Source organism: Chionomys nivalis, chromosome 13 (assembly GCF_950005125.1).
Source record: "Chionomys nivalis chromosome 13, mChiNiv1.1, whole genome shotgun sequence".
In the NCBI taxonomy this organism is placed as follows: Eukaryota; Metazoa; Chordata; class Mammalia; order Rodentia; family Cricetidae; genus Chionomys; species Chionomys nivalis.
Window position 1 is genome coordinate 41,295,540 of NC_080098.1, and position 24,939 is coordinate 41,320,478.

General features: G+C 38.2%; 1 protein-coding gene across 1 annotated transcript; it reads right to left on the bottom strand.

The window, feature by feature from the left end:
- Positions 1-3,084: 3,084 nt before the first annotated feature.
- On the bottom strand, positions 3,085-4,035 carry LOC130886144 (olfactory receptor 2B11-like). Its single transcript, XM_057788041.1, has one exon. It carries the CDS (start codon positions 4,033-4,035, stop codon positions 3,085-3,087), a length of 951 nt encoding a protein of 316 aa, XP_057644024.1.
- Between the last annotated feature and the right edge of the window lie 20,904 nt (positions 4,036-24,939).

The window sequence follows — 24,939 nt, forward strand, 5'->3', positions numbered from 1 at the left end:
GCACATAAATTATATTCAACAAATGAGAGAAGAAAACTTTCCCAACTAAAGAAGAATATGCCTATGAAGGTACAAGAATACCAAATAGACTGGACCAAAAAAGTCCCCCTGCTATATAATAATCAAAACGCAAAACATAGAGAATAAAGAAAGTCTATGAAGAGCTGCAAAGGAAAAAGTTCAAGTAACACATAAAGGCAGACATATCAATCAGAATTAAACTGACTTCTCAATGGAAACCATGAAAGCCAGAAGGTCGTGGGCAGACGTGCTGCAGACACTAGGAGACCACAGCTACAAGCACAGACTACTATACCCAGCAAAGCTTTCAATCACCATCGATGGAGAAAACAGAATATTTCATGACAAAAACAGATTTAAATAATACATAGCCACAAACCCAGCCCTACAGAAAGTACCAGAAGGAAAACCTCAACCCAAGGAAGCTAACTGCACCCACAAAAACAAAGGCAACAGATAACCTCACACCAGCAAACCCCAAAGAAGGGAAAGACACAAACACTACCACCAAAAAATAACAGGAATTAACAAACACTGGTCATTAATATATCTTAATATCAATGAACTAAATTTACCTATAAAAAGACACAGGCCAACAGAATGGATAAAAAAGCAGGATCCATTCTTCTGTTGTATACAAGAAACACACCTCAACCCCAAACCTCAGAGTTAAGGGTTGGGAAAAGATTTTCTAATCAAATGAACCTAAGAAACAAGCTGGTGTAGATATGTGTAGACCATAATTTTTCTTTGTTTTATTGTTTTTTAATTCACTTTCCAACAAATATTTCGGTTTTTCCCTATGATGTCCTCACTAAGTGGATCATATAAAAATTTAGTGAGAAAGTTCTCTAGTAAAATTTTTGGACCTTGTTTTCATATATAGTCCCATCTTGCTGGGAGATTGCTATCATTAAGTAGACCACATTGATCAAAACTTAGTGATTACATTCCTATGTTTGTCTCCTGAGTGCTGGTATTGCCACCACACCAAGTTCAACATAGATTTTCATGCAGGATTTCTTAAAATATTGATATAAAGCACATTTGTTTACACATGAGAAAATTGCAGACTTGTAAAACCTGCATTTGAGTAATGTTCTTCAATATGTTTACTGAGAAATAACATTCAGACTTGAATTTTAATGTTTTGACACAATTGATCTATAATTATGCTCCTTTTAATGATTATTAGAGGTACAGAAACAGATGCTTACATATTCAGGATAAAGTATATTCAGTAGGAAGAGAACAATATTGTGTAATGTTTAAAGTGCAATAAGTTAACATCTATTCATAAGTTATAATATTAGTAAGATGAAACAATTATCCAATGAATACTGACTTTAAAATTGTAGACACAATCTTTACTGTAAAAGTTTTACCTTAAAAATAGTTATGCCTTTAGGTAGTATGTTTAAAACTTTATTTATTTCTACTGATTAGTATCTCAGATACCTGGGGAGATATGTAAACTATTATAGACAGCTTTCTCTCAACCCTTAAACTATCATAACAGGCTACATACAATCAACACCAAGTTGGGATTTTACTTCTCTCCCTGCCTGCAGCTTTTCTTTTTTTCTCTTCAGAGTCTGGGATTCAGGATCTTTTAATGAGTTTTTTCTAGACTATATTGGTTTTTCTCTGATTCTTAGCAGACATGGCTGTACTACGGACCCAGTTAACCTACAAAAGAATGAAGTTTCTCTTTCTCTAAACAAAAGTAAAAATGTAACATTTCTTCTTGCCTTGATGTCTACAGAGAGAAGTTTATTGTACCTATGTGGATGTATATTGTATGTGCACATACAATAGATAAATGTGTACAATAAAGCACAAGTTGAAGAATGAGAAAATTTGTCATAAGTAATAACTAGTTGGAATCAGTGTTTGTTTTCTATTAGTAGATTTTGTTTTTGTTGTTTGGAGGAAAATAATGGGTGGAGAATGAAGATTTTATATACATTTTTGGTTGTTAGAGAAGCAAAGAAACATATTCTTTAAACAGAAGTTGAAAGATGACAGTATTATTATGGGAGGGAGTACAAAAGTATGAGACAATAACCAATTTATTTTGTTAATATTATTAATAAAATAATAAATATCACCTCACATCATCATCAATCTTTCCGCTTTATTTCTCTGTAAAACTTCAGGATCTAATAGTTTATTTTATATTTTTCTCTACTTTTTAATCCATTTTTCTCTACTTTCAATTTTGTTTATCTATTTTACATCTTATCTTCCCCAAAAAACTCTCAATACTAGAAATTACATAAAACTTTCTAAGGATATTAATCATTAACTCTTCCCCCTTGAAACCTAGAAAGACTGGCTTTAGACAAAGGAATCCCTCAAGAGTTTTAGAAAGTAAAAGTCAAATATTTTTAAGTATTTTCTTTTTAAAAGACTAGTGGATGTGTGGTTGACAGTTTACAAGATGTGAGGTAATAACTCACTTGATCTTGCTGGCAATTCATGAAATAGTTCATTCTTTTTTTCCAAGACAGGGTGTTTTTATGTAACTCTTGCTGTCCTGGCACTTATTACGTAGACCAGGCTGGCCTTTAACTCACAGAAATAAATCTGTGATCTGCCTCCCAAGTGCTGGGACTAAAAGCATGCACCATTACACTCAGCTATGAAAGAGGAGATAATTCTTGAATATGAAATTTAAGCCTTGGTAAATGGCAGACTAAATTATTCTTTACTTATTTTCCAAAACGGCATTAAAATTTTCTGCTTTTGCTGTTTTGAGTCATCATCATCATTGTTGTTGTTGTTGTATTACTGTAGCTTGATAAAATTGATCAGTAGACATTTATTTATTGCCAGGTCCTTAGGTTTCTACAACAAATCTCTAGATAGATACAAAGCAACTGAGTTATATGGTCGTCTCCATGCTCATGCAGACTGCAGACAAATTAGGCTTAGAGTTTATATTAAGTGAAGAAATCATAGCAGGATGATGGAAAGACATATGTAGACAGAATAGAACTAATGAATGCTAAAGAGATCATGTTAAAACTGAAGTCACCAATGCAGAGGATGGATATAAAATTATGTTTGCTCTGTTCCCCTGTGATACAATGAGACAAGAAGTCTCTTCATCGCTCCTTTCATGTCCTTGTTCCTCAAAGTATAGATAAAAGGGTTAAGCATAGGAGTCACCAAACTGTAGAACAGGGACAGAAGTTTGTTCTTGTCCTGAGAATTAGAAGATGAGGGTTGTACATACATGCTGATCACTGGTCCATAGAAAAGAGACACAACAACAACATGAGAACCGCACGTATTAAAGGCTTTCTTCTTGCCCTCTGAGGAACGAATCCTAAGCACAGTAGCTACAATGAACCCATAGGAAATAAGAATAAGTGACAAGGGAACCAGGGAGTAGAAAGTCCCTACAATGGAGAGCATAGCTATGTTGAAGGCAGTGTTAGCACAGGACATCTTGATCATCACTGGGACCTCACAGAGAAAGTTGTCTACCTTGTTGTTTCCACAAAGTGGCAGCTTGACAGTGAGGGTTGATTGAAGCAAGGAGTTAGCCAAACCACTCAGCCATGCCATGGACACCAGGAGGATGCCGAGTTGCTGGTGCATGATGGCTGAGTACCTTAGGGGCTTGCATATGGCCATGTAACGATCCAAAGACATCACAGCCAGGAGGATGCATTCTGTAGCCCCCAGGAAGTGAAAAACATAAAACTGTGTCACACAGCCTGCGTAGCTGATAGATTTATCTGGGCCCCAAAGATTCAGAAGCAGCTGAGGGATGGTGGTTGTGGTAAAACACAGATCCAAGAAGGAGAGGTTGGAAAGAAAGAAGTACATTGGACTGTCCAGTTGAGAGTCTATCCTGGATACAACAATAATTGAGATATTTCCCAGCACTGTGCAGACATAAGCAACAAGCACCGTTACGAAGAGAGGCATTTCCAGCCATGGATGGTTGGAGAATCCCAAAAGAATGAAGATCTTTGGAGCACTTGCATTGCCTAGATTCATTACTTTTGTTGACTGGTGAATTCAAGAGAAGGTGAAGACTTGTATTTTAGTGTGGAATTTCTATGGCAATCAAGATACTGAGTTAAGAAAAATTAAGAGACTTTTCTTGGAATGCCTCTTCACAGAACTAATTTAATACTTGCAGGCATGAAAAGTAATAGTCTGAAGAAACAAATATTGCCTTTTACTGCCTCCAAGAGAAAGATTAATGAATCTAGACATTTAACCAAGAATTAATAATACAGTATATTTTAATAGAACAACAAACAAGTAAAGGAAAACTTAGACTGATCTTATGTGAGCTAGAAGAATAAATGGATGATTCTAAATAATGCCTAAAAATCATGTTGACTTACCTCATGAATTTCTAACATCCATGATCTACTGACCCTCGCCATGCTCTAGTTAGATTGAAAGTTGGTTTGGGTGAGTTCAGAACTCTGAACCCTATGTGAGTCAGCCTGAGTTACATATAAACAACAAATATTGCTCTATTCTCCAAACCTTTGACTGTCTTTTACCTATTTCACTAAGAAAAACTGATCTCTTAAAATAAATTTGGAACTTGAAAAAAGATGAAATAATTTATTGCAAATCCTAGAGATAAAATGTCACTAAGGCAACGTGACTTATCAGCATACTATGAGTACATTAGTGGATTTCACAATGTGAGTTGTAATCTGACATACATTTGGACAGTTATGCATTGTTTTTGTCAGTTTGTTTAGCTGTATGTCCATGATATATAAGAATACCTTTTCCCCCCAACTCTCCACACCCCACCTTTCTCTCATTCATATATTTTGAGACATGATCTCACTATGTAGACTACGCTCGTTTGAAACTCTCCATGTAGCTTTGGCAGCCTCAAATATGCGATGAGATTTCTATCTCAGTCTCACTAGTGTTGTGGGTGTGGGCATGGACCACCACACTCATCAGCTTTTTAATATGCAATACTTAATGCAATATTTCTTACAGTTGCATCCAAATACTAACAGTTCTCTTCATCCCATAATGATTGCATTTTCTTTCCTTGATTTTTTTTAAGTTTCTAAGATCATTTCACTTAAATCTGATATTAAGGCCTTCAACATTTTAATATTTGTGCACATTTATTTTAATTAGTGGAAATGCCCACTAATGCAAGGAACATCCATAAACTACCTTAAAATGTGTTTCAATATTATAAATGATGAAAAGTTTTGTTAGTATCAAAATGTCATTCATACACAAATTCTCTAATATGCAATTTTTCATAAAGAACTCATAGCATGCAGAGTTATACAAAACTTAAGTCAAATCAGATGTATAATCTCCATCAATACGAAACACCTACCTTGAACTAATGTTGATGTTTTGTGGTGGTTCTCCACTTTCTTATAAAAGTGAAGACTGGTCTTTTTATCTTTTTGTCAGTGTTAATAGTGTATAAATATTCACTACTCCTCTATATAAAGTGCCTTTTTAAACCATAAATCCTTAATATTTGATAGGAAAAACTAAAAGAATTTTAAAGTGATGAAATATGTTGCACCCTTAAAAAATAACTGACGACGGAGCTGGAAATTTTGCTTGAGGTTCGACTTTTTGCCTCTTCTGCACAAGGCCTTGGGTTTGAGTCCTGGCACCACAGAAAACAAACAAAGCAAAGGAAGGGCTCTCGCACTTTATAAAGCTATGAGACTTTGCCCTCCATGTAGATAATAAATCTCAGTGGAAATTCCTTGGCAAGAGACACTACAGAAATTCCCCTTGTGGGTAAACTTCCCCATAATCTTCTTGTGAAAATAAAATAAAACAATAAAATTTAACATGTGTTGTGAAGAATGCATTGGGACTAAAATAATTTTTAAAGCCAAACAAACATTTTTTTTAAAAAAAATCTCAGAAAATTGTCATGGTTTGTGAGAAAAATTGAGGATTATTATGGTGCCAAGATCCAGCTTTCTTTTATTTATATTTTTCTCAAGGTTTTATTATTGAAATTCCAGTTGTGCTAATCATATATCAATCTTAATTCTTTGTAATAATGGAGAAGACCAATTCATCCAATATGACCTTTTAAAAAACTAAAACTGTTGTCTTGATATATCTTTCATAATATTCTAGCACATTATAAATTTTTATTTGATCTTATTTTGATGATATTAAAATTATTAATTAAAAAATAAAACACTCTGGTGTGCAATAGATAATACATTATACTCCTAAAAGTTAAAAAATTGTCTCATTTATGAACATTAGTGTTTCAACAATCTGTTAAATTATTCAATATTAAGTACTCAGTATTTGTCCACTGCTCCTTTTAATACTTCAAACAAACATTGAATATCAACATTCCCAAATTTTCCATGGTAGCATGTATTCTAATACAGAAAATAGTTGTGTTTACTCTCATTGTACTGAAATAATGAGTTTTAGAGTGATATAGGTGTGATTTGAAAATTTTCAAATAATTTACAACGACAAAACAAATTTAAAAAGTGAAACATCATTTCATCTAACCCTTTCTGACCTTGAATTCTTGAAACTTCTATGTCTACCTTCCAATTTCTAGGATTACTTCTTGTATCACTCTGAATGGACTATCATTTGGTATGCAACATGGATCCCAGATATTTAAAAGTATAAATCCTAAAGACTTTGAACAATGGACTTCTCTGTGTGGGGGGATATACCTATGCATACATGTGCATACCAACTGGCTATCCAATATCAGCTCATACAAAGAACAGTATATAGACTAAGCAGGTTGCATTTTTATATATTTAGGAATATACATGTAAAGACATATATTATGTAACAAAAAATAATGAAAAAGAGGTCAGAAATTTAGAAGAGAACAAGGAGTATATGGAAGCAGGGTCTTGGAGAGAGAAAGAGAAAAGGGAAAATGATGTAGTTATATTATAATCTCAAAAGATAAAAGAAATAATAATAATAAAAACAATACATCTTTTTCAGGTTTGTTCCTTGAAAGATTAATAATACACATGGAATTAGAATGCGTCATCTGCAAGCTGTTACTCTTTGTTATGACCTTAATGTTTTCACATGGTAACCAGCCCATTATCAATTAATAGGTTGCTGAATTAATGGAATCAAGCTTCCATCTTCATTGGGACCAGAGAATACCACAGGACTAGCTCTTCGTCCCAAGTGATCCCAGAAATCAGGGCAGGCCTCAGATTCAGTGGCCCTACATCAATTGAGAAACTGAGGCTATGGCTTCATTATCTCACAGGTCAGGATTGGTCTGGTATTTTGACTTCTAAGGTTCCAGCAGTCATTTCAAGAACAGAACTCTATATTCTTGTATTCTCAGAGGTTGTTTGGGGACTGCTGGAAACCAGTTTCCAGCGAATACACAGATCTCAGTAGGTCTGATATTTGTTAGTCTATCCCTAGAATGTTCACAAAAGCCAAGAAATAATGAGGGTTTTTTTTACCTCCAAGAGTCCATTTAACAACCAACACCAACTACAACTAATTCCAGTTGTCAAATTTCATGGAGAGATCCCCCTGGGAAGAGTCACAGAAAACAAAACATCCAAATAAACTAGGAAAAAGAGAAGGTCAAAAGTGAAAGATAAATCTACTTCAACATATGTCAAGATTTAACAGAGAAACTCGAGAAATGACACGGCTACATCCATGAGCCATGCCCAAATGACCAACTCCCAAATAATGGAATGCAAAGCCACAGAGATAACGGAAATGTCTATGAAAAAATTCAATCCTACTTTAGAAAAGAATTGATCTTATAGAAGATTCAAGCAAACAGATGAATTAAGAAAACCTATGTAAGACCTCCACAAGACAGTCCTCAAAGTGAATATAATAGTGAGTAAATTAGAGACAAAAGTTCAAAATATGGCCCCATCCACACCCTCTCCTCAACCCATCCCACATCCAGTGTCTTCGTCTAGTCTGGCCATCCCCTCCTGTGTCAAAGCTAATCTCTAAGCTTCTTGCAGGAATTGTCACTGTGCACAGGTCCCATTTGCACTGCAGTCAACTTCTCTACCAAGCAAGATTTCCATCTCCCTTTCCGAAGTCTAGTCTGATGAGTTTCCCTGACCTTCCCATCCTTGCCTTCTCATCAACCCACCCAGTCTAGCCTGGGTTCTACATACAACCTAGTCTAGCCTCTGCTGTCTATACCACAAATGATCTTTAGACTTCAACAAGGACTCTACATACCTAACCCCAAGCCCACAGTCCCCTCCCATGACAGATACAGCCTGTTCACCCAGCTACATGCACCCCTACGCTCCAGATTTGGACCAGCAAATATATCTCATAAACAAACCCAGTTCTCTGTCTTCCTGAGTTCATTCCACCAAAGCCATTTTGAGTCTCTAGGCCCAACCTATCCACATGTCCTCTCTTCTACCCATAAATCTGTTCATAACAGACTTTAATAAAAGAACTCCACATGCTTAGATATTATTTCAAACATATCAGTACTGTAAAAGATCAAGCCAGTATCTCCTCTCTGAAACCTACCAGTCCTATAGATCTTTTTGCCAAAGATAATTGCCTTGATAAACTCTAGAACACACACATAAACAAAGGATCAAACTTCATCAAAGAATACAAGGAGATTGATGTAAGATTCCCCTCTGCATGCTGTGAAAACGTTTTATTACTCTTGGTTAATAAAGATGGCTCAAAATTACTGTTTGTGGGAATTTGGGGATACTTGAGTGTTGTCTTTATGCACACTGTTTTGGGGCAAATGATGTCATCTTTGCATTTTTCTCTTTTTCCTTTTGAGAAATGTGTGTGTGTGTGTGAGAGAGAGAGAGAGAGAGAGAGAGAGAGAGAGAGAGAGAGAGAGAGAGAGAGAACCCAGCAAGCACATGGTACACATACATACATGCAGGCAAAGCACCACTACATATAAAATAATTAAATAAATAAACAAAATAAAACCACTATTATATTGATAACAAAACCACACAATGACCCACAAAAAGCGTAAGGTACGGGCTAGCCTTATGTCAACTTGACACAACAACTAGAGTCATCTGAAAGGAGGGAAACCCAATTGAAAAAATGCCCTCATGAGAGCCAGGTGTTAGCCATTTTCTTAATTAGTGACTGATGAAGGGGGGCCCGGTGCTTTGTGAGTGGTACTGTCTCAGGGCTGGTGGTCCTTGGTTCTATAAGAAAGCAGGCTGAGCAAGCCATGGGGACCAAACCAGTAAGCACCACCTCTCAATGGCCTCTGCATCAGCTCTTGCTTCCAGGTTCCTGCCCTGTTTGGGTTCCTGTCCTGACTTCCTTCAGTGATGAAAGCAGTATTGGAATGTAAGTCAAATAAGCCCTTTCCTTTCTAAGTTGCTTTTTGGCTATGGTGTTTTGTTGCAGCAATAGAAACCCTAAGACAAGTTGGTACCAGGACCGGGGTATTGCTATGACAGACCTTACTAGGTTGTTTTAGGGAGGACTGTGAAAGGACATAGAAATTTGGAATATAAAAGCTATTGAGTGTTGAGAACCCAGTAAGCTATTCTAAAATTCTTAGAAGAATGGATCATACTAAAAAATTCATCCTGACTGAAGTAACCCAGACGCAAAAAGACAACTACAGTATGTATTCTCTTGATGTGGGTGTTAACTTTTAAACCTTCAATAGGCATGCTACTATCTGAATAACACAACAGTTAGGCATAGAGTAAGTATTGGGAGCCTTGAGTACCAGCCTCAGTACCCCTCAGAGCTCAGAATAGGCTGTCTGTGGCAGGCAAAGATCTGAGGGGAAAAAAAAAACAAAAACTCAAATATCTTACCTCTGAATGTTCTTTATTTTTTTGTTAGAGGGGACAAAGTGAAGTGAAAGAACATGAATAAGAAGAAGGAAGAGGAGGAGGAGAAGGAAAGCAAGCAAGCAAGAAAAGAAAGAAAGAAAGAAAGAAAGAAAGAAAGAAAGAAAGAAAGAAAGAAAGAAAGAAAGAAGAAAAGAAAAGAGAAAAAAGAAAACAGACCAGGGTCAGATGATTTTAACACAGAATTCTTCCAGACTTTCCAAGGAGAGCTAAAGCCAATACTCTTCAAATTATTTCACAAAATAGAAAGAGAAGGTACATTGCCCAATTATTTTTTTGAGGTCACAATTGCTCAAACCACATAAAGACTTTAAAAAGAACAAAAATTACTGGCCAACTTTTCTCACAAACATGGATACAAAAATTCTCAGTAAAATACTTGCAAACCAAATGCAAGAACATCTCAAAAAGATTGTCCATCATGACCAAATCAGCTTGATCTCAGAGATGCAGAGAAGGCTCAACATACATAAACTGATAAATGTAACTTACCACATAAATAAATTGAAAGAAAAAAAAGGACAGGATCATCTCATTAGATGTACAAAAGACTTTTGACAAAAGTCCAGACTCTTTTTGTGATAAATGCCCTGGAGAGACTGGGAATACAAGGGACATACCTCAACATGATAAAGGCAATTTGTAGCAAGTCTATGGCCAATATAAATTTAATGAAAAAAATTCAAAACAATTTCACTCTAATCAGGAAAAAGACAGGGTTTTTCACTCTTTCCATAACTATTCAAGACTTGAAGCCTCAGGACCATTAAGGTAGCTGAAGGAGATCAAGGGTCTACAAATTGGAAAGAAAGAAGTTAAACTATCTATATTCAGATGATATGATAGTATACATAAATGACCCTAAAAATTCCACTGGGAAGTTCCTACAGCTGATAAAGACTTTCAACAAAGTAGCTGGATAAAAAACTAACACACAAAAATCAGTAGCCCTATATACAAATGACAAATGCTCTGATAAAGAAATCAAGGAAACAACTCCTTCCACAATAGCCTCAACCAATTCAAAATATTTTGGGATAACTCTAATCAAGCAAGTGGAACACTTGTATGATTAAAAATTTCAAGTCGTTGAAGAAGGAAATTGAAGAAGATATTGGAGACGGAAAGACCTCCCTTGTTCATGGTAAAATGGACTATCCATTTTGCACCTGTCAGAATTGCTAAGATCAATAACACAAGTGACAACTCATGTTGGTGAAGATGTGAAGCAAGGAGAATGCTCATCCACTGTTGAGGGAAGTGCAAACTTGTATAGCCACTGTGGAAATCAATATGGCAGTTCCTCAGAAAACTGAGAATTAATCTACCTCAAGATCCAGCTATAACACTTTTGGGCATATACCCAGAGGACTCTTCATCCTATCACAATAACATTTACTCAGCCATGTTCATTGCTGCTTTATTCACAACAGCCAAAATCCGGAAACAACCTACATGTCCCCCAACAGAAGAATGGATAAAGAGAACGTGATACATGTACACAATGGAGTAATACTCAGCTATTTTTAGTCACATTATAAAATGAATGGAACTAACAAAAAATCACTCCGAGTGAAGTAGCCCAGACCAGAAAAATAGAGTATGTATTCACTTATATGTGGATATTAGCCAGTCAGTAAATGATAACTGACCTATAATCTGTAGACCCAGAAATGTTAGGTATGGAGGAAGAGACGAGGTAGAGGCACACGAATTGTCCTGAGAGGAATTAATAGATTTTATGAGTAGGCTGGGAAGAGGGGCAACTTGAACAGGAGGATCAGGTTAGAGGAAGAGGTCACGTGGAGAGAGACAGCTGAAACTGAAGGGCTTTTGAAAAGTGGTATGGAAATCCGGTGCAAATGGAAACTTCCTATATGAAGGCCAATCTAATGAAGTCTCCAAATAATGGGAAAGATGGAGTCTGAACTGGACATTTCTTGTCACCAAACAAAGCTTCCAGTACCTGGACTGGGTTACAACCAATCGAGTTATTGGTCAAAGAGGTCCCACGGAAATCCCCAAACAACCCATGCTGCTGCCAAGTAATAGGTTGTTCTCCACAAAATGGCAGAAATGCTCCATTGCTGAGGACATCACCCACATAAGTCATTAAACATGAAATGGTCTATTTGGTACCTACATAGAACCTTCGTCCTGATGCTCTAGTGTCTCTAGTACAGCAAGGTACTCTGCAGGCTGATGGAAGAGAAATGATACGCCAACTCGGTCACAAAATCTTTGATTATAATGCTGTTCTGCCTGAAAAATATGCCAAAGCAGTGGTGGTACAAAGCTTGTGGAAGCAACCAACCAATGTCTGATTTGACATAAGATTCACTCCAGGAAATAGAACCCACCATACACAACACTACTTGGGTGACCATGAACCAGGTATTAGATAGTCCTGAAACCTAGGGTAAAACCAAACACTGCTAGTTTAAAAAAAAAAAGTGATAAAATGACTCCTAATGACATTGTGCTATACTCTTAGGTCAGTGCCTTTTTCAGCCATCGTCAGAGAAACTTCCTCCTGAAGTACATAAGAAAACAATGCAGAGACCCACAAACAGACCTTATGAAGAGAGAGAGCTTGCAATACTCAACTCTAAATGAGATGTCTCCTCAGAGCTTGGGGAACTCCAAAGAAGAGGAGGAAGAAGGAATGTAAAAACCAGAAGGGATGGAGGACACCAGAAGAGCAAAGTCCTCCAAATCAAATGAGCAAAGTTCACATGAAATCACAAAGGCTGAAGCAGCAAGCACGGGGCCTCCACAGGTCTGCACCAAGTCCTCCTTTCACTCTTGAGTTTTTGTGGGACTCCTGAATGTCTGAAAGAGTGGACCACTGATGTTTGCGCCTTCTCTCGGCCTCTTTTCCTTCTGTTGGTTTGTCTCATTCAACTTCAATGTGACAGTTTTCATTGTATCTTTCATATTTTATTTTGTTATGTTTTATTGTTATCTCTTAAAAATTTGTTCTTTCTAATGAGACACAGAAGGGAGTGGGTCTGGATGAGGAACTTGAAGGAACAGAGGGAGAAGAAACTATAATCAGGATATAGTGTATGAAATATGAATCTATTTTCATTAAGGAGGAAAAAGGAATGTCATAGATTACATATGCACAAGGGATTTGTTTATAAAATACTTCCACAATGTTATTTTTAATGGGTGACAGATCTAGGATCCTAAATTAGAGTAAATGTACAGAAAAATAAAGATGAACTGAATATATAAACCACTGAGTTAAAAAAGATGATTCATTTTGCAAATGTAAGACACACACAGACATTATAAAAAACCAAACTTCCAAAGAATTATGTGTAAAAGGCTCAGGAAAAAGACAGCTGATTGGGGCTGGAGCGATGGCTCCGATGTTAAGAGTTATCTGTTGCTTGATCGTAAGGACTGGAGTTTGAATCCCAGTGCTCACCTCAAGTGAATCACGAGCTCTGGTTACTCTTAACTCCAAAGATTCCAATGTCCTCTTCTGGGATCCAGGGATATCTGCACACACAGGTGAATATATCCTCACACAGACACACACTCATGGGCACACACACAAAATAAATCTACTAAAAATGTATTAATTCTTTGAGAATTTCTTACAATGTATTTTGAGCACATCCTCCCATTACCATCCACTCTTCGCTCCTAGCCTTCTCACCCAGCTGTAAGATTTCTTCTTTTTTTTTCTTCTTTCCACTTCAAGGCCAGTTTGTGATAACCAGCTAGTCTTGAGAGTGGGACCTGCCTTGCCCTGGTAGTAGTCAATCTACCAGTGGTTGTATAATTTTTAAAAAACCACAAAAACAAACAAAGAAACTTATTCTCTCTATTCCAGCAGCTATCAAATGCCAATAGCACCTCCGTTAATACTGAGATTTCATGACCATCTTCCCCACCCAGACTGGAAGTGATGGAGGGGTTGAAGGAAGTGGTAAAAGAAAAGTTGAATGCTATATGCATCTATAGAAATATTTTCTAAATCCTACCAATATGTGTGATTAATTTGTGTTAATGAAAATTTATATAAAATACCAACTTTTATTTTATTTTTAATTGAAAAAAGATTCCTCTCTCATACAATATATCTGGACCACAGTTTTCGTTCCCTCCATTCCTCCCAGCTTCCCCCACCTCCACTCTTACCCAGATCCACTCCCCCTTTCTTTCCCTTTAGAAACAGGCAGGCTTCCAACATGACAAAACAAGGTACAATAAGACAAAGCAGGAGCCTCATAGAGAGGCTGGACAAGGCAACCCAGTAGGAAGAAGAGAGTCCCAGAAGCAGGCAAAAATGTCAGAGACTCCTTTGCCCCCACTGCCAGGGGTCTCACAAGAGAGCACCAAGCTAAGAGCTTTAACATACAAGCAGAGGACCTAGTGCAGACCCACGCAGGCCGCGCTCTTGCTGTTTCGGTCTCTATGAGCCCATTCGAGCCCTCTTTAGACGACTCAGTGAGCCATGTTCTCCTGGTGTCCTCCATCCCCTCTGATTCCTACAGTCATACTCCCTGCCTTCTGTGAGTTCCCAGAGTTCTGAGCGGAAGGACCTGATGGAGCCCCCAATTTAGACTCTCTCTCTCTCTCTCTCTCTCTCTCTCTCTCTCTCTCTCTCTCTCTCTCTCTCTCTCTCTCTCTCCATAATGTCTGGTTATTGATCTCTGCACCCATCCCATACAATGCCAGAGGAAGCAGCTCTGTTAATAACTAGACAAGACACCATTCTATGAGTATAGAAGAATATCATTAGAAATCATTTCATTGATTTTTTTTCCTAGTCGTGTTTGGTTCTACCTTAGGTCCCTGAGCTATCCAGTCTCCAGTTTCTGACCATCCAGGCACTGTAGGGCTGGTCTCCCCCTTGTGGCTTGGCCCTCAAGTTAAACCAGACATTGGTTGGCCACTCCCTAAAGTTCTACACCACCATTGCCCAGCACACCTTGCAGGCAGGATAGATTGTATTGTAGGTGAAAGGTTTGGGGGCTGGATTGGTGTCCACGTTTCTCTTTCAGTAGCATGAGAGTACCTTCCCAGGTCAAAGAGACTAGAAAGAAAGGGCGAAAGCTCCATGAAGGCACAAGCTCTACCTCCCTACGTTCAATGAGCTATGTGGATGTTGTCCTCAGCAATGGGGACCCTCTGGGATAGCATCAGCCTGGATTGTTTGGGGATCTTCTTGGGACCCCTTGGCCAACAACTGAACAGAATGCAATCCAGTCCCACAACTGGAAGCCTTGCCTGGCTACAAAAGATGGCCAAGTCAGTATCCTCCACTACTAGGAGTCCTCACTAGGGTCACCCTCAAAATTCCAGGAAGTTTGCACTGCACTAGGTTTCCAGCTCTCCTGCAAAGGACCAATAACATCTGTCTGTCCTGTACTCTCTCCCTCTACCTCTACCCCGCCCCAACCCTCCTGCTTCCATCCCTACCCATTCACAGTTCAGACAAAATCGATTTCTATTTCCTCTTCCCAGGGAGATCCATGCATCCCCTTAGAGCCCTTCTCTTTACCTAACCTCTCTGAGTCTGTGAATTATAGCTTGATTATTGTTTAATTTTTACTTAACAGCTAATATCCACTTGTAAGTAAATATATACCATATTTGTCTTTCTGGTTCTGGGTTACCTCACTTGGGATAATAAAAATACCAATAATTAAAAATATTATCTATGATCATTAAAAGCAAGTGTCTTTTTACTTACACTATTTTCTTAAATAATATTCAATAAAGAAAGATTATGAAGGAGCTCATTAGAATTTTTCAGGCTGAGTTAGGGTGAGCATTCTATGTACACAGATAAGCATTTAAAACTCTTTGGTTTTTTTCTTGATACCAGTGACAAAAGAAAAAAGAACATGGCTTTGGAAAACAATAGCAGAATGTAGCAGAATGTTTTCAGGGAGTTTTGTATGCTGGTCCTTCTGCCTCTTGGGCATTATTTACACAAATGTACCTTATTAATCCTTCTTCCAGAGTTAGCAGAGCAAATTCCCTGGGAAATGTCTCCCTGTGGAGATGCTTGTATTTTATAATTCTTGCCTATTGAATAGTGTCTTATTTGTTCCAATTAATTAAATATCTGCAAGACTCACCAAAGTAGTTACAAAAGGACAGGATTTTTTATTTAATATGACTGAATTTTGTTGCACAGTATCTATAGGCCACATTTTCCTTGTCAATTTATTCATTGATCAATACTTATATTGATTCTATTCTTTGAATGCTGTAGCAAACATAGTAATGTAAAGATATTTAATATACTTATTGTTTTACTGTAGATGTATGCCTAATAGTTCCATTTTTAATTTTTTTATAAACTTCATGACATTTTCCATAATTATTAAACTAATTTACATTCAAAGTAATAGAGTATGTGGGTTCCCTTTTCTCTGTAATTTCTCTTTTTAATAACGTTCATTTCAAGAGCTATGAATTGATTTTTACTTTCATTGCCATTTCCTTGACTGTTGCTAATGTTGAGCATATATATGAAATATCTGCTGGCTACGCTTATGCAAAATGTCTCTCCAGACACTCAAATATTTTCTCTTCCATTTCTCTTTTTATAACTTATTTTCATTTGATCAACTATGTTCATAGCATCACTATTTGTAATAGACAGAACCTGGAAACAACCTAGGTGCCCCTCAATAGAAGAATGGATAAAGAAGGTGTGGCACATATAAATTTTAGAGTTCTACTCAGCGGTAAAAAACAATGACATTTTGAATTTTTCATGCAAATGGATGGAAATAGAAAACACTTTACTGAGTGAGATAACCCACACCCAAAAAGAGGAATATGGTATGTACTCACTCATAAGTGGATTCTAGCCATAAACAAAGGACATTAAGCCTATAGTTCGTGATTCTAGAGAAGCTAAGTAAGAAGGTGAACCCAAAGAAAAACATATATTTATCTTCCTGGATATTGGAAGTAGACAAGATCGCCAGGCAAAAGTTGGGAGCAGGGGGTGGGTGGATTGGGGGGAAGAAAAGATGGGGAGAGAGAAGGGAGAAGGGGAGGATTGGGGAGAGCTTGGGGGAATGGGATGGTTGAGATGGAGGAAGGGTGGATATGGGAGCAGGGAAGAAGGTATCTTAACTAAGGGAGCCATTTTAGAGTTGGCAAGAGACTTGGCTCAAGAGGGGTTCCCAGGTGTCCAAGGGAATTTCCCCAGCTAGGTCCGTGGGCAGCAGAGGAGAGGGTGCCTGATCTGTCCTTATCCCATAGCCACACTGATGAATATCTTGCATATCACCATAGAACCTTCATCTGGCAATGGATGGAGATAGAAACAGAGACCCACACTGGAGCACAGGACTGAGCTCCCAAGGCCCAAATGAAGAGCAGAAGGAGGGAGAACATGAACAAGGAAGTCAGGACCGTGTGGGGTGTGTCCACCCACTGAGACGGTGGGATTGATCTAATGGAAGCTCACCAAGGACAGCTGGACTGAGACTGAACGAGCATGTGATCAAACCGGACTCTCTGAATGTGGCTGACAATGAGGGCAGACTGAGAAGCCAATGATAATGACACCGGATTTTGATTCTATTGCATGTACTGGCTTTTTGGGAGCCTAGTCTGTTTGGATGCACACCTTCCTAGACCTGGATGGAGGGGGAAGGCTTGGACTTCCCACAGGGCAGGGCCACCCTCACTTCTCTTAGGACTAGAGAGCAAGAGGGAGAGGGAGTGGGAGGGAAATGGGAGGATGGGAGGAGGTGGAAATTTTTAATAAATAAATAAATAAAAAGAAATAAAAAATTATGTTTTGTTTCATTTTACATACCAATCCCAGTTCCTAATTCCTCCCCTCCTCCCATTTCCTCAACCTATCCCGCCAAGACCACCCCCCAATCCACTCATCAGAGAGGGCAAGGCACATTGCTGCAAGGAAAAACGGTGTGAGTTTGAGGTCAGCCTGGTCTACACAATGAGTTTCATGTCAGCCAGCGTTATGTAGAGAGACCCTGCCTCAAAAAAAGAAAGGACAAAAGAAAATTTATTGGAGATAGATAGATAGATAGATAGATAGATAGATAGATAGATAGATAGATAGATGACACGTAGATCCAATAATATTTCTTTGAAAATATAAGCAAAATTTAGAAACTTTGCCATAGACTAAATAAAAAACAGGGGACATGAGCTCAAAAAAATAAAATCACAAGAGAAAGTGGACAAGGCTGAGATCTGTAGATATAATCATATTTAGAAGGCAGTTTGACATTGCCATCTAGCAAAATAACAAAAGGGGCCTAAGCTATCCTAAGCCATGGACTTTTGACCGGGTTTATAGTTATAAACTCTGTCCTATTGAATAGGCTTCTTATTTATCAGAAAGTACTTGGTAATCCATGCGCCTTTCATGATACTGTTGCAAACAATGGCATCACATCATGTCTGATAGGTCAATATTTTAGCAATATGCAGACCAATGTTTTTGTGAATGCAAAAGCAAAAATACTAAACAAAGTGTCATATCAAATTCACAATACTCTAAAAATGTAATTTACACAAGTAAAATTCATTCATACTTTACACAAGTAAAGTTCAAAACTAGGTCAACATATAGAAATAAATAAAGGTGGTATGCCACATTAACCAAATCAAGAAGGTAAGTAAGGAGTGCTGAAAATGAAATAGTCTTCCCCAGGGAAGAACACACCAATGAATTATCCAATACCACATGGTCAGTCACAAAAACATACATACAAATAACATTATACAGAGTGAGAAGGTTATACTTATGTACTGATACATATATACTTACATATATATATATATATATATAATGAAGCAGCAATTAATGCAAAAAGAGGCCATGGATTTGAAAGAGAACAAGTAGGTATATATGGGATGGCTTGGGTAGAGGAGGAGAAGGAAGGGTGAAATGATGTAATTGTACTATAATCGCAAAGACAAAATAATAAAATAACCATATAGTGATATATGGTTCATATTAAGGATCATGCTTGTGTAAATAAAATATATTAGTAAGTAAGTAGTTAGCAGTAACATAGTCAATCATTTTTTTAAATATTTATTTATTTAGTTATTTATTTATTTATTATGTATTCAATATTCTGTCCGTGTGTATGCCTGCAGGCCAGAAGAGGGCACCAGACCCCATTACAGATGGTTGTGAGCCACCATGTGGTTGCTGGGAATTCAGAACCTTTGGAAGAGCAGGCAATGCTCTTAACCTCTGAGCCATCTCATAGTCATTCATTTTTAAGTGTTCGTACTAACAAAGCTCAGGATAGATGTATGCAAGCAGTTAAAACTACAGTGCCAGCCCTGGTGATGTGAACTACAAAAGCCTTTTCTCCTAGGGATCACTTAGTAAACTAAAATTCAGTTGTTAATTTGCAGTCTTTTTCAAAGAGTTTCTAGAGGAAAATAACTGAGGAATTGATTCCATTAAGAATTGGAAATAATTAATCACTAAGAGTCAACGATGAAATCCCAGTGGTGGCTAATTCTGTTCACTCAATAGGAAGCTACTAACACTAGGGCAAAGGGTACTTTTAGAAGCAAATTTTGTACTACTTTCTTTGCCAAGACATTTTAAAGTCCTAATTGTCTTTGGCTCTAAGTCCTTCTTCACCATATCCATATTAATATGAATAAACCTTAAATCTAATCTAAAATTTAAAGGTATTTTCACAGTTCCTTCATTGCACAATAAAAAAAATATCCCAAGAAGAAGAATTTTTAGTTTTTTATTGATTTTATTGAGCTATACATTTTTCTCTGCTCCCCTCCCTGCCTCTCCCCTCCACTTCCACCCTCCCTATGGTCCTCGTTCTCCCAATTTACTCAGGAAATCTTGTCTTTTTCTACTTCTCATGTAGATCCATGTATGTCTCTCTTAGGATCCTCATTATTGTCTAGGGTCTCTGGGACTGAATTGTAGGCTGGTTTTCTTTGCTTTATATCTAAAATCCACTTATGAGTGAGTACATATGATATTTGTCGTTCTGGGTCTGGGTTACCTCACTCAAAATGATGTTTTCTAGATCCATCCATTTGCCTGCAAATTTCAAGATGTCATTATTTTTTCTGCTGTGCAGTACTCTACTGTGTAAATGTACCACATTTTTCTTATCCAGTCTTTGATTGAGGGGCATTTAGGTTGTTTCCAGGTTCTGGCTATGACAAACAATGCTGCTATCAACAACATAGCTGAGCACATGTCTTTGTGGTATAACTGAGCAACCTTTGGATATATACCCAAAAGTGTTATTGCTGGATCTTGAGGAAGGTTGTTTCCTAATTTTCTGAGAAATCGCCATACTGATAACCAAAGGGAAATTATGCAAGCAAATGGATGGAGCTAGAAAACATCATACTGAGTAAGGTAACCCAGGCCCAGAAAGATAATTATCATATTACTCACTCATAAGTGGTTTTTAAACATAAAGCAAAGAAAACCAGATTACAAATCACAATCCCAGAGAACCTAGACAACAATGAAAACACTAAGAGAGACATACATGGATCTAATCTACATGGGAAGTAGAAAAAGACAAGATCTCCTGAGTAAATTAGGAGCATGGGGACCATGGGAGAGGGTTGAAGGGGAGGGGAGAGATAGGGAGGGGAGCAGAGAAAAATGTATAGCTCAATAAAATAAAGTAAAATAAATACATAATAAAAATTGAAAAAATAAAAGAACATGCTTCTAAGAAGTAACAATCAAACATGACACAATAAAATATAGTAAGATGAAGCAAAAACTATCATATCAAAGTTGAACACAGCAAACCCGCAAAAGGAAAAGAGTCATAAGAGCAGGAACAAGAGTCAGAGACCCACTCTTTCTCACAGTGAAGAGTTCCATAACAACACTGAAATAAAGGTTATGGGTATGTATGAGATGTCCTGGCTTAGACTGATGAAGACCCTGCACTTGCTGATTCAGAGTTGGTATTCTGTTGTCCTGTATCCCCTCCTGCTCTTACAATATTTCCACCTCCCCTTCAGCAGGATTGCCTGAGCTCCGAGTGGAGGGATTTGGTGAAGACCTTCAGCTTTGACTTTTTCTTCACATCGTGTTTGTATGTGGGTCTCTGAATCTGTTTTCATCTGCTGCCAGAGGAAAAAGCCTCTCTGATGATGACTGGATAAGCCACTGATCTGTAAGTATAACAGAATATTGTTAGGAGTTAGTTAAATGGTTTTTTTTGTTTGTTTTTTTGTTTTTTGTAGTATTTGATTTTACCCTAGGCTTCTTTCTGGGCTATCTAGTCTGGTTCTTGGTTACCCAAGCAATGTTGGGTATGGGTTCCTTCTTGCGGAGCAGGCCTTAAGTCAAATCAGACATGGTGGTGTGTTCCCACAAGTTCTGTTCCATCATTGCTGTAGCATATGTGCAGGCAGGACAGATTGTTGGTCAAAAGTTAGTGCTGGGGTGAAGCTCCCATTTCTCTTTCAGTATCTTACTTACTTCATTATCATTTCGTAGATGCCTGTTTGGATTCTAATGAGAGAGAAAGGGTGTGGATCTGTGCGGTCTAGAAAGCAAGGAGGATCTGGAAGGAGTTGGGGCAGGGAAAGTATAACTAGAATACAACTTTTGAGGAAAAACTACATTTAAAAAAAGAAAGAAAGGGTGATAATTCTCATTGAGAAAAAGTTATATGCTAAGAAGAAAGGTGTATACTTTTACTTATGGTCAATGGATTATTTCCAAGTCTTCATTTAAGAAGAAAATATGGTCATATACTCAGTTGCACTACCTATAACAGGAAGTTTGATTCCAGAATAGAGCCTTTGTTGTAAAAGTACTAACTTTTTTATTTTCAATTAAGAATATAAAATTATGTCAAAACACTCCTCCATTGTCCTTAAAGAATTTATGTTATATGACTTAATAGTCCATCCTGACCAAAGAGTCTGTGAATTCTCCCTTTCTAAAACCTGTCCAGACATAAAATACGGGAACCTTTGCACTGTACTCTGAGGCCATTGCACCTCTAGAGTTTTGTTAGCACATTTCTACCATGTGGTGAGAAGTTTAACACTGAATGTTCCAGGTGGCCTTGTTCATCTTCCTAGTCCTTTATCACCCAGAAGACTGCTGCCCTGCTGGTGTAGGATCCTGAGTCGGCCTGACCCAGAGTCAGTGAGCTTGGAGCAAAAAAGACTGCAGGAATTTTCTATCTAAATGGGAGTCAGAGACAAGGCAAGGACCAGGAGGAGGCCAGAGAGAGCAAGTGTGCTGAGAAAAAGAAAAAGAAACAAGATAGGCTGTACTCGCCGTTAGGTTTTTCAGGAGAGTTAGGGTGTGGGGAATCTTGGGGGTCTGCTGTTGCCAGAACCTGGAAGATGTGGGAGGATGAGACTAAGATGCCTAGAAAAGATGAGAAAGATGAGAAGGCAGAAAAAGAACGAGGGGAAAAACTGCATCATCAGAAGGAGGAGCTTCCTGTTAGCTGCCTCAAGGAACACCACAGAAGAGGGAGGGCTGTAATAGTCATAGGCAAAAGGCATCTGCTGTAAGCCTGTGTCTCCTGTATAACAGGGAACCTGAACCCAGGCAACCTGACAATATGGCTGCCTACACACCACCTCTAGATCACAAGCTCAAGCAAATAATGATGGTTGAGAGAAAGAGGATTAATTTTCCCTAGCGATGAGGCCCTCATTGGTTATCTAATACCAAGTCTTCCACCCTAAGATTATATACATATGAGCAAAACTAAATGGACTCAGTAGGTGGCATCAATATATTTATTTCTTTATATATGTATGTGCTATGTGTGCATATGCATCTATATGTGTGCAACAATAATAAAGAGGGCATGAATTTTAGAGGGAGGCAGAAAGAAATGGGAGGAGTTGGAGGGTGGCAGACAAAAGATGCAAATGCTGCACATACATACAAAATTTAGAAATACAAATTCAATTAAACATAACAGCAAGACTATATACCTGAGGTTTGCTGCAAAGAGAGGCTGCTTTGCTGCATGTTCGTCTCGCCTGCACAATGTGCACTGACTTCTCCTCAAAGGCTTGTACTTGGTGCCTGACCTCAGCTATCTCTGAAATCACAGGGCAGAAGCTTCTACTTCAACTGCTAAATTCTCCTGTAGTCAGCAGGACCCAGGGTCTGAGAAAAGGAAATAAACAGATACCTACAGAGGGTCATTTGAATTTTATTGCAAACTTTGCTTCAACTTCCTCGCCTTCACCTTGTTTTCGAGAGTCCTGTGCAGCATGGACAGCGTTCTCAGAGCTGTGAACCAGTTAACAAGCCTCTGTCATCAAGATGTGGTCCTTTGACCTCAAGGCCATAAAGGAGCGGCGTGGAGAGGCTATACTCTGCGCCTGCGCACTGAACACAGGCTGCGCCTATTGATGAGGTCAAATTCATGACAACTAGTAAGCACAGGTACTCACACTGGTAGCCATGGACATGCGTTCGCGCATGTGCACTTAGGTGAATTTGCATGTGCACAGCTGCACATCCTCGCGGGCATACGTGCGTGTAACGGCTTAGAATTGCCAGAACATTTTTCGTTAAAGAACGTGGCTTTGCAACAGTCATTTCGTCAAACATATCGTCAACTGATAAGACTCTCAACTCTTGAGCTCCGTACACTGATGTTGAGCGGACAGCAGCCTGCTTTATAATGACAATATGAAGACCTGTAGATTCAGCTCATTGTAATGTTGACATCGGTATGGAAGGCTCTGCTCATTAAGTTTAACACTGGGGGCCGGCTATAAGGTCTGATTGCCGTAAGAGTGGGGCACAGGATAGGACGCCTATGGTGCATCCCATGCAGTCTGAGGAGGAGGCTTCTGTGGAAGCGGTTCTTGAGGTCCTTGACTTTAGACTTTAAACTTTATAAGACTTTAAACTCTATTTTCCTCCCATACAGGGCGTTAAGACAAGATATGAAAACCTTCGGCGTTCTTTAAAGGCAGGAAGACAGGGAGCTTCATGTCCTTTTGACCTGGAAGTTTCTGCAGCTATGCCTCGGACAAGCCTGGAAATGGGATACAAACGGCTCTCAGAGTCAGAGACAGAGGGCTACAGTTTCTCAGTGTGGGTGCTTACAGGGTGGATCGCACATATGTTTTAAACAGGTAAGAGGCCTTCGAGCAGGATAAAGGACTGGAAAGGGAACCAGTCACACGTAGGAGGACACTTTAATACAGTTCCTTATGTTGTGGTGACCTCCAACCATAAAATTACTTTTAATGTTACTTCCTAACGGTAATTTTGATACTGTTACAATTGTAATGTAAACATCTGTGTTTCTCGATGGTCTCGGGGATCCCTGTGAAAGGTCGTTTTCAACCCCGTCCCAAGGGATTGCAACACCCAGGTTGAGAACCATGACAAACCTTGACAAAATGGAAAGTACCCTGATAGTAGGTAAGTCTCCTCATTCTGAGACAGTGTTTCTCTTGGGCACCTAAGTTAGGCTTCCACAACTCAAGATTTACACTTTAGTTCACCAAATTGCTATGAAAATTTCACCACTTAAAATATGCACAGAAATATGTAAAGCAATATATAATTTTCTTTTCAGTCTTGAGCTAATGAGAATCCCAAATGAAAACCACTGTGTAGTTCACCTATGGGCCTATTACCAATGCTACAGATATCAGAATTTTGACATCCTTGGACTTAGGAAAGCTTTTAGGTTGTTGGGCACTCAGAGTAAGATGGATAAAATTTTTCCCAGAGGAAAGTAACAGGATTTCATGTCAAACTACATATTTTAAGACTTAGACAACAATAAGGACCCTAAGAGAGACAAACATAGATCTAATCTACATGGGAAGTAGAAAAAGACAAGATCTTCTGAGTAAATTGGGAGCATGGGGGCCTTGGGGGAGGGGAGAGAAGAGGCAGAGAGGGGAGCAGAAAAAATGTAGAGCTCAATAAAAATCAATTTAAAAAAGACTCAAAGAATTCAAAAAAAATTCTATGCAACGAATGGTTGTTATACTAAGAATGAAATGGAGCATGATCTTCAAAGACAAAGATCTCAAAGCTTCAGAAAGAGAAGTTAGGTATGCAGTTCAG